The 15211-nt window shown below is 32.0% G+C and overlaps 3 protein-coding genes, 1 long non-coding RNA gene and 2 other non-coding genes across 6 annotated transcripts; 2 read left to right on the forward strand and 4 right to left on the reverse strand.

The window, feature by feature from the left end:
- Nucleotides 1–2984: 2984 nt before the first annotated feature.
- Nucleotides 2985–4448, reverse strand: LOC107022496 (uncharacterized protein DDB_G0290685-like). Its single transcript, XM_015223097.2, has 5 exons — nt 4245–4448; nt 4055–4086; nt 3852–3960; nt 3704–3756; nt 2985–3620 (listed from the first exon to the last, which is right to left on the reverse strand). Exons 1-5 carry the CDS (start codon nt 4317–4319, stop codon nt 3314–3316), a joined length of 576 nt encoding a protein of 191 aa, XP_015078583.1. The 5' UTR covers nt 4320–4448; the 3' UTR covers nt 2985–3313.
- A 1002-nt stretch (nt 4449–5450) lies between these two features.
- On the reverse strand, nt 5451–6660 carry LOC107022939. Its single transcript, XM_015223502.2, has 4 exons — nt 6541–6660; nt 6192–6459; nt 6058–6113; nt 5451–5958 (listed from the first exon to the last, which is right to left on the reverse strand). Exons 2-4 carry the CDS (start codon nt 6450–6452, stop codon nt 5598–5600), a joined length of 678 nt encoding a protein of 225 aa, XP_015078988.1. The 5' UTR covers nt 6453–6459; nt 6541–6660; the 3' UTR covers nt 5451–5597.
- A 1842-nt stretch (nt 6661–8502) lies between these two features.
- On the reverse strand, nt 8503–8576 carry TRNAV-AAC. The gene has a single exon. It is a non-coding gene; the product is annotated as a tRNA-Val (tRNA).
- Nucleotides 8577–9641: 1065 nt separating this feature from the next.
- Nucleotides 9642–11092, forward strand: LOC114077496 (uncharacterized protein DDB_G0290685-like). The gene is made up of 3 exons (XM_027917433.1): nt 9642–9727; nt 9797–9892; nt 9967–11092. Exons 1-3 carry the CDS (start codon nt 9672–9674, stop codon nt 10979–10981), a joined length of 1167 nt encoding a protein of 388 aa, XP_027773234.1. The 5' UTR covers nt 9642–9671; the 3' UTR covers nt 10982–11092.
- Nucleotides 11093–13220: 2128 nt separating this feature from the next.
- LOC114077573 lies at nt 13221–13686 on the forward strand. Its single transcript, XR_003578900.1, has 3 exons — nt 13221–13312; nt 13437–13501; nt 13580–13686. It is a non-coding gene; the product is annotated as an uncharacterized LOC114077573 (long non-coding RNA).
- A 1051-nt stretch (nt 13687–14737) lies between these two features.
- On the reverse strand, nt 14738–14811 carry TRNAV-AAC. Its single transcript has one exon. It is a non-coding gene; the product is annotated as a tRNA-Val (tRNA).
- Nucleotides 14812–15211: the final 400 nt, after the last annotated feature.

A 15211-nucleotide genomic window follows, 5' to 3' on the forward strand; every position in this document is an offset into this window, starting at 1 on the left:
TTTTTTGGAAAGAGGAACAGAGAGGGACGTTCAGCCCTGGGAGCTTTGGATTAGGGCTGCGAGTAGAGTTATATTAGGGCTGAAATGTATGGCCTATTGGGCTGCTGTATGTTGAGCGAAAACATGGGCCGGGATGGGCTGCATTTGGATAGCCAAATTGGCTGAATTAATTGAGCAGAATTGTACTTCGTTGGGCTATAAAGTTGAAATTTGGGCCTTTTCTCTTCTTTGAATTAAGGGTCTTAGATACAATGTAAATGTGTCTTGTCTCCTATTTTATAATGTGATATGTGGTCTATGCTTGAATGTGTATTGTGGTCTTAATAGGGTGGTTGCCTCAATGTCATGTTGATAGTTATCATGTGATCATGTTGCTCAATGTACACACACCCACTACATACATGTTCATGAGTATGATAGATTCATGGTAGTTAACGAAAGAGTTGTTGTCATATGCACCTAAGCTCTACTACTATGCATGTTAAGTATATGTTCATGAAAGTGTGAAGATGCTTCTTAACTGGGATGACTTGATAGGTGAACTAGTATAGGTAAGGGTATGAGACCTTGCTTATACATTGCACATGTGTGCCTTGAAAGAATAGTTCATAGGGTAGCTTCTTAATATGATTATGTAATGAATGTATGACTAAGCTATGAACATGATAAATATGAGATAATAATAATGTATTTCATGAGGGATTGTAAGTAGTCCTATTATTCAACTTATTACTATGTCATGGAGAAATGTATGAATTGAAGTATGGTCATAAAGTGTCTAAATATGTTTATATTATAGGATTGATCATGTATGTACACCTATACACTTATGCATGAATGAAGTCAAGTATAAATTGTGTTGTCTATGAGTGCCTATGTGAAAGGTCTTCTCACATACATGTGCACACACCCATGAAATGTATGAATGAAGCATGTCAAATAACAAATTATTAAATTTAAAATGCTATAACCACGGTTTCTATCTTTCTCGGTTTATACAAACAAAATTATACAAAAACAATGTATAATTTGTGTTTGTATAAAACGAGAGAAAGATTTCTATACAAAAATACAGTTACATATACTTATACAGATTTGTATTTAAATACATATATGATTGAAAAATCACAACAAAAAAATATATACGTATTCAACTTACAGTTAAGTCAATTTATTATTTGTATACATATTTCAAATATATATACTTATACAATTGGAATGAATATCAAAATATATTTATTAATAGCTTCATATCAAATAAAAATTTGTTATGAAGCGCAATTATGTACACTATAACCATAACATACCAATATTATTTTTATATTTGCTAAATTTAATATTTACTCAAAAATTACTTAAATATAGAATAATAGTATGAGTGGGTTTGGTCTAACACATGATGCAGGTAAGTAAAAGAAAGAGTTAATATCAACTATGAAAATTTATGTTATAAATTTACTAAACTTTATTTATATCAATAAATCTCTCAATTTTGAACCGTTTCTTCCAAAATCACCCAACCAAACTTTTTTTTTTTTTGCTAAATAAATTATTTGTTAATGTCACATAAATATCAATCCACAAATAAACAAAATTGAAGAAAACTTATTTCTCTTACAATTTACACCACCCACCCATCCGCAAATTTAAATTCCGCAAACAGATTTAGCTGTATTTAAATAATATAAATGTATTTTAGAAACACGTATGAGTATCATACAGTGTTAAATAAATTTTACAAATTCCAGATACGTGCAATATTTATTTCTTTTCCGTTGTCTTTAACTTTGTTAATTAATAAGTTGCTTATTTGATATTAGATTTTAGAATATTAACTTTATTCTGATGTTCTTTTACTGGTCCAACTTTTTATTATTACTTTAGTAATTATTTTCCTCTTATTAATAACATACACATGATTTTTAGAGTTTAATTTCCTGCTAAAATGCTTGTCAAATATTTACTTATCTATCTCAATCCGTTATGTAATTTGTGGGTGGGTTGGGTATTAGAAATATATTTTCTTTAATTTTATTTATTTGTGGGTTCATGTTTATATAACATAAAGAACTAATTTATTTTGTTATGTTGGATCCGTGAATGTTAAATTTGATTGAGTAAATTTGTAAGATATAAGTCAAAAGTTGAGTGATTTTATTGATATAAAAATAAAATTCAATGACTTTGCAATATAAATTGTCATAATTAAGTGACCTTTTGACATATTAACTCGTAAAATAAAGCCTCCAAGCACTAAATGTCAATTTTAATTTTAACCATTTTTATTAATTTAGTTTAGCTTGTACAGGAGTAAATTTCAAAAGCGTTTTCGGGGCGAGTCTGAGGTGTGAGTAATACCTTGCAACTCTACTCTTAGAATTCAAGTCGTAAGTATATAAGCTTGAACTGAGTGATGTCCTACTTATGCTTATGTGTTCCATTTCTTTGTGCGGGAAGTATATTGGAAGCGGTTAAGAGACCTCAAATACCAAGTCAAGTTTAAAACTTTCCTACCGACTAAGTTTTTCACATTAGTTCATACAAGTGTCAATGTCAAACAACCATATCTTTCACAATATAATGAAGTAGGTGTCCCACGACCTATTAAATTTAAGTTCTATGAGTTTTTTTTCGAACGCACAAAATTTTCATCAAATGGAGTTGGGAGTAAGAAACTATGACTGCTTTATCAGACACTACCACAACAGAGTTTTTTAGAGTATGATAACTACGAATCTCATTTACGGGTCATGTATTGAAGAACGACCTGTACTGTAATCAGTTAATTATGTCAATTTTTGAACAGTAGCTAGACAATAACGAAGATTCCATTGTTTCTAATCATAATAATATGTAAGAGAAATTAAAGTAGCAAGTTATGTTGTCATATTTGAGTGACTGCTTTAAATATTATTTTAGAAGCATATAAAATGAAGTCTTGATAAACACATGATTATATAACTAGGACTCACACTACACTAGCATTGGATAAAAGCCATTGATGTAGTTGGTTCACTTCAGTTAACATTCATATGATTTGTATGAAGAAATTAAAGAGAAACTAAGCAGCATATACAGAACGGAAGTACCCCAGCTCTAATATGAATGTAAAATGTTCACTCTCAATTGATTTTCTAATCCCAAAACCCGGAAAAAAAAGAGAAGCTGAATATCACACAGTTATGAACTCTAGTGACTGCACTCAGTGCAAGTGTATATCTTCACGAATCATCAGCCGTTGATGTCTGCATTTTCATCAGTAATTGGTTCAAATGTTTCGATTTCGATCAATATGCTCTTTAGAAACTATGAATCAATTATCAGCATTATTAGCGCCTCCATCTTGATTATTAGCGCCTCCATCTTGATTATCAGCATTATTAGCGACTCCATCTTGATTATTAGCGTTATTATCGCCTCCATCTTGATCAACATTTTCCTCATCAGAGCCTCCATCTTGATTATTAGCGCCTCCATCTTGATTATCAGCATTATTAGCGCCTCCATTTTGATTATCAGCATTATTAGCGCCTCCATCTTGATTATTAGCGTTATTATCGCCTCCATCTTGATCAACATTTGGATCTAAGATTTGACCATTAGCGTAAGTAAGCTTCCCCCTGCCACAAAATAATCGTTTGTATTAGTAACACCTTACACAGCATATCGCATATGCATAGTCTCATTTTCCAATTAAACTTACATCATCATCACGAATTGTCCTTTCTCATAACGACTGCCTTGGGAGACTGCATTCTGGCGAAAGGGAAATTCTGTTTAAGCAACAACAAAAACAACAACAAAAAAAAAAGGAATTTGCAAATCCTCTTGTTCATGAGAATCGATCTTACAACTTTCCACCCGAGCCAGGCCCTACAGTTAACACAGAAAGTATCGAGTAGGGTTTTGCCTTCTAGTGCTTGACATGTCTCATGCTCTGGTGCTACTTCAACATTAAACCTGCATATACACACACACACATATATATATATATATACCTCAGACTGCAGATTATTTTAAAAATAGCTACCTAGCGTGAAATCATGAGACTTACATATGAGTAAAGATCCCTACTAGAGTATTCCCCTGCAAAGATGAAAATAAGTTTGTTCTATCTCAAGACATATAACAGAGTAGTACTGCTTATACAAAATTATATCTTACATATTGAAATCAGTAGCAAATTCAAGATAGAAAGATGAAAGTAGAATAGATGGAAAAGTAGATGAATATAGAATCCATACCTCATTAATTCTTAAATCTTTGACGAATGCAACTCCACGTCCGCATCTGCAACGCAAGTGATCATAAGAAGCCATTCTGAATATTAAATCTTGAAAATGGAAAAGTTGACAGAATGGAAATGAGAAGAGAATGTCGATCTTTCAATCCTGAGGAGAGGGAATTATATACAAGTGTATACAATAAAATGCCGTTGCGTTTCTTGCTTCTTTTTCTTTCTTTTTTATTTACAGTTGTATTTCAGTTTTGCATAACAAAAAGAGCAACTGTATTTCAACAAATCTCAATTTTCATCTCCCCATTTAGTAATGCATTTTTTCCCCGGCAAATTTACCACTAGACAGTGTTTGTCTAATCGCCTTTTATTAAACGTAAAAAATAGCATGAAGAAAATAAGAGTTAGAAAGAACTATGTATTTTCTTATCAACACAAAGTTTGTAATACAATTCATGATGATATTACAAACGAGGATACTTAAATAATGTTAAAATTGTCAATCAAGAAGAAAGTTGAGTTACAGCCTCAAACTTTCTATTACAAAAGCATGAATTAAGAAGATTGATTGTCCATCGAAAGTAACTTGAAGTATTTTTCTCCTGTCTTCTTCTTCAAACATATCCAACAACACCTGATAATTCATACTTTCTCTATAGATTTTTATTGGATCCTGTTGAACCTATAGATAATGTCAAATGGATCTGCTTTGCCTGTCACGTCGGTAGGTGCCACGGAACAAACTCCTCAGTTATTTTACAGTTATGTTGCATTCCATGAGTCTTTTTTTTTTGTTTTTGTTGCTTTCACTTCTTTGTTGTCTAGCTGATATATCTCTTGAGACATTACTAATATCTTGTCTCTTCTCACTGTCATGAAAATTTTTATTTTAAGTAAATTTTTACGAAATAAAAAATTCTCATTGTTACATTTTTATTGATATGTCCCACTAACATTAAGTAAAATATACTCCCTCCGTTAACTATTAATTGTCATACTTTACAAAAACTTTGACTAATATTTAAGGATACATTTTTTCATCATATTGATATGTAAAAAATTGTAATGTATAGTATTTTTTCGTATAGTTTTTGAATATCTAAATTTTAAAACAAAAGACAATTGCACAGCAGTTTCAGTGACTGTCAACTAGTAGATTATAGTCAAAAGATGAAGTAATTAGCAGCATATAGAGAAGGGAAGTACTCGAGCTCAAACATGTCAAATCATATGTACTGTAATCCAAAAACCAAAAAAAGAAAGCGGAATACACACAGTTATGAATTAACACTCGTATAATAAGCTGGTTCTGCATCATGAGTGCCCTATGGATGTCTTCATTTTCATCCATAGTTGAGATTCAAATGTTTGCATTTAGATCAATATTGCCCAGTCCCTCAATGATATCTACATCTTCATTAGGAACTTGTTCATTAACGCCTCCATTTCCACCCATATCAACATTTTGCTCATTAGCGCTTAAATCTTGTTCATTAGTGTTTCCATCTTGATTGACATTTTGCTCATTAGTGCCTAAATCTTGTTCATAAGTGTCTCCATCTTGATTAACTTTTTGCTCATTAGCGCCTAAATCTTGTTCATTAATGTCTCCGTCTTGTTCTTCATCTGCACCTCCATCTTGATCATTAGGAGCCTGTTCATTATTGCCTCCATAGAGAAAATCAAACAACGTTACACTGTTACAGCTAATAAGCGCGTCCCTGCCACAAAATACTCATTTGAATTAACACCTTACAAGTCATACCATAGATATACATGTACAGACGTTTCAATCTGCAATTTCATAATTAGAAACTTACAATCTCATGACGGATCCTCCTACTCTATAAACACTAGACGGTTGGGAGACGGCAAGCTGGAGAAATCATAAGTTCAGTAATTTAACTAAGCCGTCTTGAAACTGAAATGATCTTTAATATTACTAGTATCTTACAATTTTCCACATGAGCAGGTTTCCACATTGGACACAGTAAGTCACGGCTACCGTCAAGTTCATGCCATGTACTACTCCATGTTGTGGCTCGTCCTCTGCTACTACAACCCTAAACCTGCATAGATACATACTAGAAATAGTCCGTAGAGTCGGAATGTAATAGATGATTGCAACGTGAGTTCTGCAACCACAACAGTAGAAGTAATGAACAGAAGGGACATGATTGGATTGAGGCAAATTCCGTCCCATCCTAATAGCCATGTTTGACCTGTTACAGAATAAAGAAGAAAGTGTTAGAGAAACATAAAAAGCTGGAAAAATCAATGGAAAGAAAAGACAAACTACTCACCAAGATGGAGTTGGTGATCAACGAGAAATGAAATTATATTAATTCTTGATTCTAGTTGAGAAGAGCTCTGTTTTCAAATCGCTCTGAAATTACTAGGGAGAATAGAGGAGATGATCAATGAGAATCCAAGAAAAAGAAAATGGGTGAAAATTATAGCCCAAAACTGAATTTATATTCATTCTTGATTCTTGATTACTACTAGTTGAGAAGAGCTCTGTTTTGAAATCGCTCTGAAATTTTTTTAACCGTTAACCAGGGATAAATTTTATTTTATTTTTCCTTTTACGAAATTATAATTATTTTTTACCCTCCAAAACTATTTTCGAAAAATGTTATCCTTATATTAAGTAATATTTCCATTAGCTCTTAAAAGAGTTAAAGAAGAGAGTGCTTCCTCACCCGTTCAAATGATTGGTTGATAATTTTTTAGATAAAATTTATTCTATCATTCACATAAATTGATTTCTTTCTAATTATTAATTGGAAAGAGTTAAAAATATCCTTACACTATCTGAAATAGCTCAGATATATTCTTAAACTATATTTTGGCTCAAAATAACCATTCCCGTCAAACTATTGGGTCAAAAATGTCCTTCTAATTAACGAAAATTATTAAATGCGATGTGGATGCCACATGACACCCCAATAGATTTTCACTGCCACATAGACTAAAAGGAGAAAGGGTAAAAAATACCCTTAAATTATCCGAAACAGCTCATATTTACCCTTAAACTATATTTCGGCTCAAAATTATCCTTCTCGTCAAACTATTGGGTCAAAAGTGACCTTCTTATTGGCGGAAGTTGTTAAATTTCACATGTGCCACATTGACTAAATCCCTAAATCTTAATTACTCATTTTCCCCTCATTTCATTATTTTCCAGAAACGATTTCACCCACTCTCCCTCATTTCGCGGCTAAGGTTTCACAGTTTTCTTCGTCGCTGGGTTTTAAAGTGGATATTCGTGATTATAGGTTAGTAAACTTTTTTCTTATTTTATTGTGTTTACAACCATGAAAATCCACTTTGAAACTCAGCTCAAAAGAAAGTTATGAAACTTTGGCCTCGAAATTACGGGAAAGTTGTGAAATTCTAACTATCATACTTTGAAATAGTAAACGTAATAAAATAAGAAAAAATATTTACTAACCTACAACCATGAATATCCACTTTGAAACTCAGCCCCGAAGAAAGCTGCGAAGCTTTAGCTGCGAAATTAGGGGAAAGTTGTGAAATCATAACTGTCATGCTTTGAAATCGTATACATAATAAAATAAGAAAAAAAAATTTACTAGCCTACAAGCATGAATATCCACTTTGAAACCCAACGACGAAGAAAAGTATGAAACCCTAGCCGCGAAATGAGGGATAACGGGTGAATATATCATTTCTGAAATAATAAAATGAGGGGGAAAGTAATTAGAATTCAGGGATTTAGTCTATGTGGCAGTGAAACCTTATTGGTATGCAATGTGGCATCCACGTGGCATTTAACAACTTCTGTTGATAAGAAGGGTACTTTTGATTCAGTAGTTTGACGGGAAGGGTAGTTTTGAGCCGAAATATAGTTTAAGGGTACATATGAGCTATTTCGGATAGTTTAAGGGTATGTTTTACCCTTTCTAGTTAGTCTACGTGACAGTGAAATCCTATTGACATGCAATGTAGCATCCATATGGCATTTAACAACTTTCGTTAATAAGAAAGGTACTTTTGACTCAATAGTATGACGGAAAGGATAGTTTTGAGCAAAAATAAAGTTTAAGGTTATATATGAGCTATTTCAAATAGATTAGAGATATTTTTGAGTTTTTTCCTTCTTTAAAAAGAATTTTAGAACGATTATAAAATTCAAGAATCAACAACTGATTTTTCTGTTATAATCGGTTAATCCCAATTTCTCATGCTGATGTTCTGCTTATAACTCATAATTGGTTGTATTTCATAAAAAATAAAAAGAATGGCTTCGCCCGGACTCGAACCGGAGACCTTCAGTGTGTTAGACTGACGTGATAACCAACTACACCACGAAACCTTTGTTATAGAAATTACTTTACCCTTATATCACTAATTTCGCCTGTTCATCAATCTTGTGTGAATTTACTGCTTTATGATTTCAAATCAAAGGTTTGGATATGTAAGTTGAGATTCTAATTTCAAGTTTTAAATTCTTTAACAAGAATGATTTGGAATTTCATTTTTTTTATTATAATGTAAGCCCATAAGTATATTTTAAAGGGGAACTTTTGCATATATAATCACTCAAAAATAGCTTAATTACATTTTATAGCTATAATTTGTTAATTACGGCTCGTAGCTACATGTTATAGGGAGAAGTGTAGAGAGCGAAAGAGATGCAAATTGTATACGTATACCGTTTAGACAATTGTATATATGTAACTGATATACATATGCATTTGCATATCTGGGGAGCGAGATTGAGAGCGGGAGGAGAGACAAGAGAAATTGGAAGAGGCGAGCAAGAGAAATAATTTGTATAATTCGCGGGTACTTTTGTTTAATTCACCCGTATTTTTGTATAATAGAGTAGTACAAATTCTGAAATTACACAAATATGATGAAAGTTGAAATATCAGATTTATACAAACATAAACATATGAACTTTAAACAATTTTTCAATTTATATTATACAAATTACATTATATAAATTATATTTATACAAAATTCAAAAACTACACGTTTATACAAACTTTAAAAAGTTATACAAAAAAAATTGAATGTATATGGTGATAAATATGAAAAATCGAAGAAAATCATCTTCATATACAAATATAAATGCAAATCAAATGAAGAATTGTTAGTTGCGAATTATACAAATATGATTAATCATACAAACTCATCCACGTAATTAATGATTAATGTTAATCGCGAGTGATAATTATATTAAATTATAGCTATGATAACTAATTAAGTAGTACAAATTTGCTTAACCCCGTAATATTTCCTATTTTATAAGTGGAACTTTTTAGGCAAAAGTTAGTTTATGACTTTTTTAAAGTCTTTTCACCTCCTAGATTTATTGCATTCTCTTCTCATTAATTTCCATTTCTACATCAACATTCTCTCTTGTCATTCTGTTTCTATTTTATATCAGTTTTGTTGTGGAAGAATGGCTCCTACTCAACCTTGCATGTTTATTAGAGAAGGAAGATTTCTTATGGAATGGTAAGTTTCTGATTAAAATTTGCAAACTGAGACTTGTAAGGGCTAATACAAATGAGTATTTTGTGGCAGGGACAAGCTTAGTATATCGAATGGTGGCGCTAATGCTGATCAAGATTTAGGTGTCAATGCTAATGAACAAGATTTAGGCACTAATAATATGAGATTGTAAGTTTCTAATTACAAATTTGCAAATTTTGGACTTGTAGGCCGTGTTAATTCAAATGAGTATTTTGTGGCAGGGACGAGCTTATTTGCTGGAATGATCTTCATCTTCTCTCTCGAGGCGATACTGAACAGGCTCCTAATGATCAAGATAATGGAGAAAATGCTGATCAAGATGGAGATGCTAATGAACAGGTTCCTAATGATCAAGATTTAGGCGCTAACGAGCAAGATGGAGATGCTAATGAACAGGATTTAGGCGTTAATGAGCAAAATTCTGATGAAGATGGAGATGGAGATGGTAATGAACAGGTTCCTAATGAAGAAGATTCAGGGACGCTACTGATCAAGATAAAGAAAGAAATGATCAAGATGAAGGCTCAATTGATCAAGATGGAGAGACAACTGATCAATATGCTGGAAGAACTGATGAAGAGGCCGCTACTGATCGAGATTGTACTGCTCGAGACACTACTGATGGTGATGGATACAATTGATGAAGATGGAGAAACAACTGATCAAGATGGAGATGCTAATGAACAAGATTCAGGCGCTAATCCTGAACAAGATGGAGATAGTAATGAACAAGATTCAGGCGCTAATCCTGAACAAGATGGAGATAGTAATGAACAAGACTTAGGACCGCTGCTGATCGAGGTGAAGGAAAAACTGATCAAGATGAAGGCACAACTGATCAAGACAGAGAGACAAGTGATCAAGATAAAGACAAGTGATGAAGATGGAAACACAACTGATCAAGATGGGGATGCTAATGAACAAACTTTAGGCGATAATGAGCAAAATCCTGATCAAGATGGGGATGCTAATGAACAAACTTTAGGCGATAATGAGCAAAATCCTGATCAAGATGGATATGGTAATGAACAAGATTCAAAAACGCTAATGATCAAGATGAAGACAGAACTGATCAAGACGAAGGCAGAGCTGATTAAGATGGAGAGACAACTGATAAAGATGAAGGAAGAACTGATCAAGAGGCTAATGGTAGAGGCGGTACTGATCAAGAAGCTACTCATCAAGATGGAGACAACTCATCAAGATGGAGACATAAGTGATCAATCAACTGAATGATGAAATGAAGAGATTGATATTCTGCTTATACAAAATACAATAATTCACAATTGTGTGAAATTCTGTTTTCCATTTCTGTTTTGAGATTGTACTAAGTATGGTATTACTTCAGGTTGGCATAAACCAATTTGAGGGTACCATTCTGTATATGATACTTAGTTTGTTTGTAATTTCTTGATACAAATGTTATGCCGTGTGGTATACCTTAGTTTGGTTTCTTGAATGAGGAAAATTGATCTCCTCATTGGATTCAATGGAACTTACACACAATTTGGTTGCAATTTTGCATACTCTTATTAATAATACTAATGGCGTAACTTATGCATTATCTTACGCAGATTAAAATATGAAATAAGAATTCGTATATCAAGCAATGTGAAGATTCTAGCACATAAAAGTAGGGATAAAATTTGTATACACTCGAACCCCAACAAATTATTATAGTCCCTTCATTCTTAATTACACAATAACAATTATTTCATTATAATTATAAATGTAACATTTCTTTTCATTATTAATCTAAGGGCAACTTTCACATATAGCAAACAAAAAATTCATATTTGTATGTTATAGTAAAGTTTGCATAATTGCGCTCCATAGCAAACATAAAACTGTATAATTCGCTATACATATACAATTATATAATTCGCTGGCCAAAATTGTATAATTCGCTGGCCTATTTCGCTGCAATTGTATAATTCGCTATCCTATTTCACTGCGATTGTATAATGCACAATTGTATAATTCGCTGCCTATTTCGCTGCAATATTTTTATAAAATTTCCTTTGCATACAGTTGAATCGAATTAAAATGTATGTATATTGCATAATTATAAGTGTATAGCAAGAAGATATATGTTTTTCTCTCGCTTTATACAAAAACAGAAATACAATATATACACTTCTATTGTATAAAGCTAGAGAAAATTGTATTTCACTGCAATTGTATAATTCGCAACTGTATAATTCGTTGGCCTTTTTCTCTGCAATATTTGAAGTAAAATGTTTGTAAATTGTATAATTAAGTGTATAACACGAAGATATATATTTTTGCATGTGTATATACAATTTTCTCTCGCTTTATACAAAACAGAAACATAATTATATACTTCTGTGTATAAAGCGAGAGAGGCGAGCGAGAATGGAGAGTAGCGAGCGAGATTTCTGGGAGAGAGACGCTGGCAAATTTTAGCTAACGTTTGCTATGGAGCACAGTTAAATCAAACCGTAGCTATTCCATTTATTTTAGGTTATTAGTTTACTATTATATACAATTTTCCCAACTAATCATAACTTTCATAACAACACTACTCTGACTTCACTACTCATTTTATTTGAGAACCATAAAAAAGTTGCAAAATCATCTGGTACCCACTATCCACTACTTCACAATTCACCATATCAATTACAAAAATTCATGTACTAACACATGCGTAATTTAAAGATGCAGAGGATGTAAGACAAAAAAATAATCCACTACTGATATTTCCTTAGTTTGAAAGCTACCAAAACTAATTTGGATTTCTATGTTTCTTTAGTGTGTGTACTTACTTTCGTTGTTTTTTTATAAATGCATTATTACGGTAAGCTTATATTCTTACTTGGGCTCAAAATTAATCATCTCTAATTTTATTGAAAGTTTGCTAATTATTAATCAAAATTCAAAAGTTATGTTTGTTGCTTAAAAAGAATTAATTTGGAACATTAAAATACCTCCTTCATTTGGTGTTTTCTGGACATAATATTAAAGATTTATTTGTAACTGTTACATCTTTTTACTCATTACATACATGTTACCATAGAATTTTAATAATTTTTATATATCTATGAAAATGAAAATTCACATGGAACACACGTGTAAAACATATACCAAAAACTATACAAATAATTTATTTATTTTTTAACCATTTAAATTCACACAACAATAGCCTTATTAAGATACAAAGGGGGGAAAATTGGTATTTTATTCTCTAAACAATCTTTAAGTCTGTGCATATGTGTAATAATGCAAAATAAAATGTCAATATGACTTATTCTTCTTAAGGAGCAAAACAAAAAAAATAATACTTTTTAATTTGTTTTTCTTCCTAATAAAGGTGTAAAATTTGTTCAATGTGAAGCAATTTCAAATTTCCCTCCTTTTTGAATTAACGGTACATTAGAATCAAGAAGTGACCTATATATATATATATATATATATATATATCAACACTCTCTTCTCATTCCCTTTCAATATTCGTCTCCAATTCAATTTTGTTGTGGAAGAATGTCTTGCGTGCTTTGTCGTTTCTGCGGATCTCGAGTTGCATTCATGGAGGATTACATAAGTATTGTATGGATTCTCACTCTTTCTCTTCATCTTCTTGAATTATTGATGGATTTGCTATGGATTTCAATATTTTAGATTCAATGCTTAAATCATGAAGTACTCTGTTATAATTCTTTACTAAGCGCAGAACGAAATTAAGCATGGAATCAAGTTTATTTTGCGGACATTGCCAGGAGGGATCTTTAAGAGGGTGTAAGTCTCATGATTTCATGCAATTTGATATTACATATATATTACAATTTGATATCATATATATATATATGTGTGCAGGTTTAATGTTCTTTTACTAGACAAAGTAAATTACAATGGAATTATCAAAGTTCAATCACTATTTGGAACTACTGTAGCCAATGCTAACTGTGGCCAATGTAGAACGAATCTCGGGTGGAAATTTGTAAGATACTAATTTTGAAGAATTGTTGTTTTTGGTTGTTTTTTTTTTAAAAAAAAAAATACTGATTTTTTAAATTTTCTCCAGGTTGCAGGCACCCAACAGAACATGTTTGTTATGGAAGGAATATTCCTTATGAAATTGTAAGTTTCTAATTACAAATATGCAAATTTGAGAAGCGGTATGATTTGATACAAATGAGTATTTTGTGGCAGGGATAGGCTTAGGTTATGTAATGTGGAAAATGCTGATCAAGATTTAGGCGCTAATGGGCAAAATGCCAATCAAGATGGAGATGCTAATGAACAAGATTTAGGGGCTAATGAGGAAAAAGGTGGAGATGCTAATGAAGCGGTTTCTAAGACAGAACTGATGGAGATGCTAATGAACAGGCTCCTAATGATCAAGATGGAGATGCTAATGAACAGGCAGGCTCCTAATGATCAAGATGGAGATGCTAATGAACAAGATTTAGGGGCTAATGAGGAAAATGGTGGAGATGCTAATGAAGCGGTTTCTAAGACAGAACTGATGGAGATGAAAATAGAATTGTTCAAAATGGAGATAGAACTGATTAACATGGAGAGACAACTGATCAAGATGGGGACACTGCTGTTCAAGATGGAGACAACTGATCAAGGTGGAGACGCTACTGATGATCAAGATGAAGACATAACTGATGAAGATGGAGACATAACTGATGAAGATGAAGACATAACTGATGATCAAGATGAAGACATAACTGATGAAGATGGAGAGACAACTGATGAAGATGGAGATGCTCCATTGACCTGACGAATGAAGACATTGATATTCTGCTTATACAAATTGCTATAATTCATGATTGTGTGATACTCTGTTTTGAAATTGCACTACATATTCGTATTTTACTTCAGGTTTAAATTTTCCTTCATCTATAGTCCTAGTAAAGTCTATTTCTCACTAGTAAAGTCTCAACAAGAAGATCCTGACTTCTTAACTAAGTTGCAGTTTTGGCATATTTAGGAAAACTTTCAAAAATATAAAAATCAAAAGAATGGCTTCGCCCGGACTCGAACCGGAGACCTTCAGTGTGTTAGACTGACGTGATAACCAACTACACCACGAAACCTTTGTTACAGATTCTAAGCATATAAATTAAGTTACAGAATTAACTATGGTATGGCCAAACAAATATGACTCGTTGCATTACTATTATTTGTATGACACATATCAAAATATTAAAAGGGTAATGGAGAAACTCGAGAGATTATGTACTAGAGAGGAGCCTCTTTCGTAATATTCATATTATTACTTCAGCTTGGAATAACCGATTGACACTGAATATTTTACATGTATGTCCTTCCCGTAAACATACCACAAAATTTAAAATTTTAATTTCACAAATTAATTAATAATTAATCAATATATAATTTTGTGAGTTAATATTTTTTTTTAAAAATAATTAAAATGATGAAGCCATTTCAAAATTTATTATATAAATTTATCCCTAGTAAACGGTAGAAAAATTT

Source organism: Solanum pennellii, chromosome 6 (assembly GCF_001406875.1).
Source record: "Solanum pennellii chromosome 6, SPENNV200".
NCBI classification, from domain to species: domain Eukaryota; kingdom Viridiplantae; phylum Streptophyta; class Magnoliopsida; order Solanales; family Solanaceae; genus Solanum; species Solanum pennellii.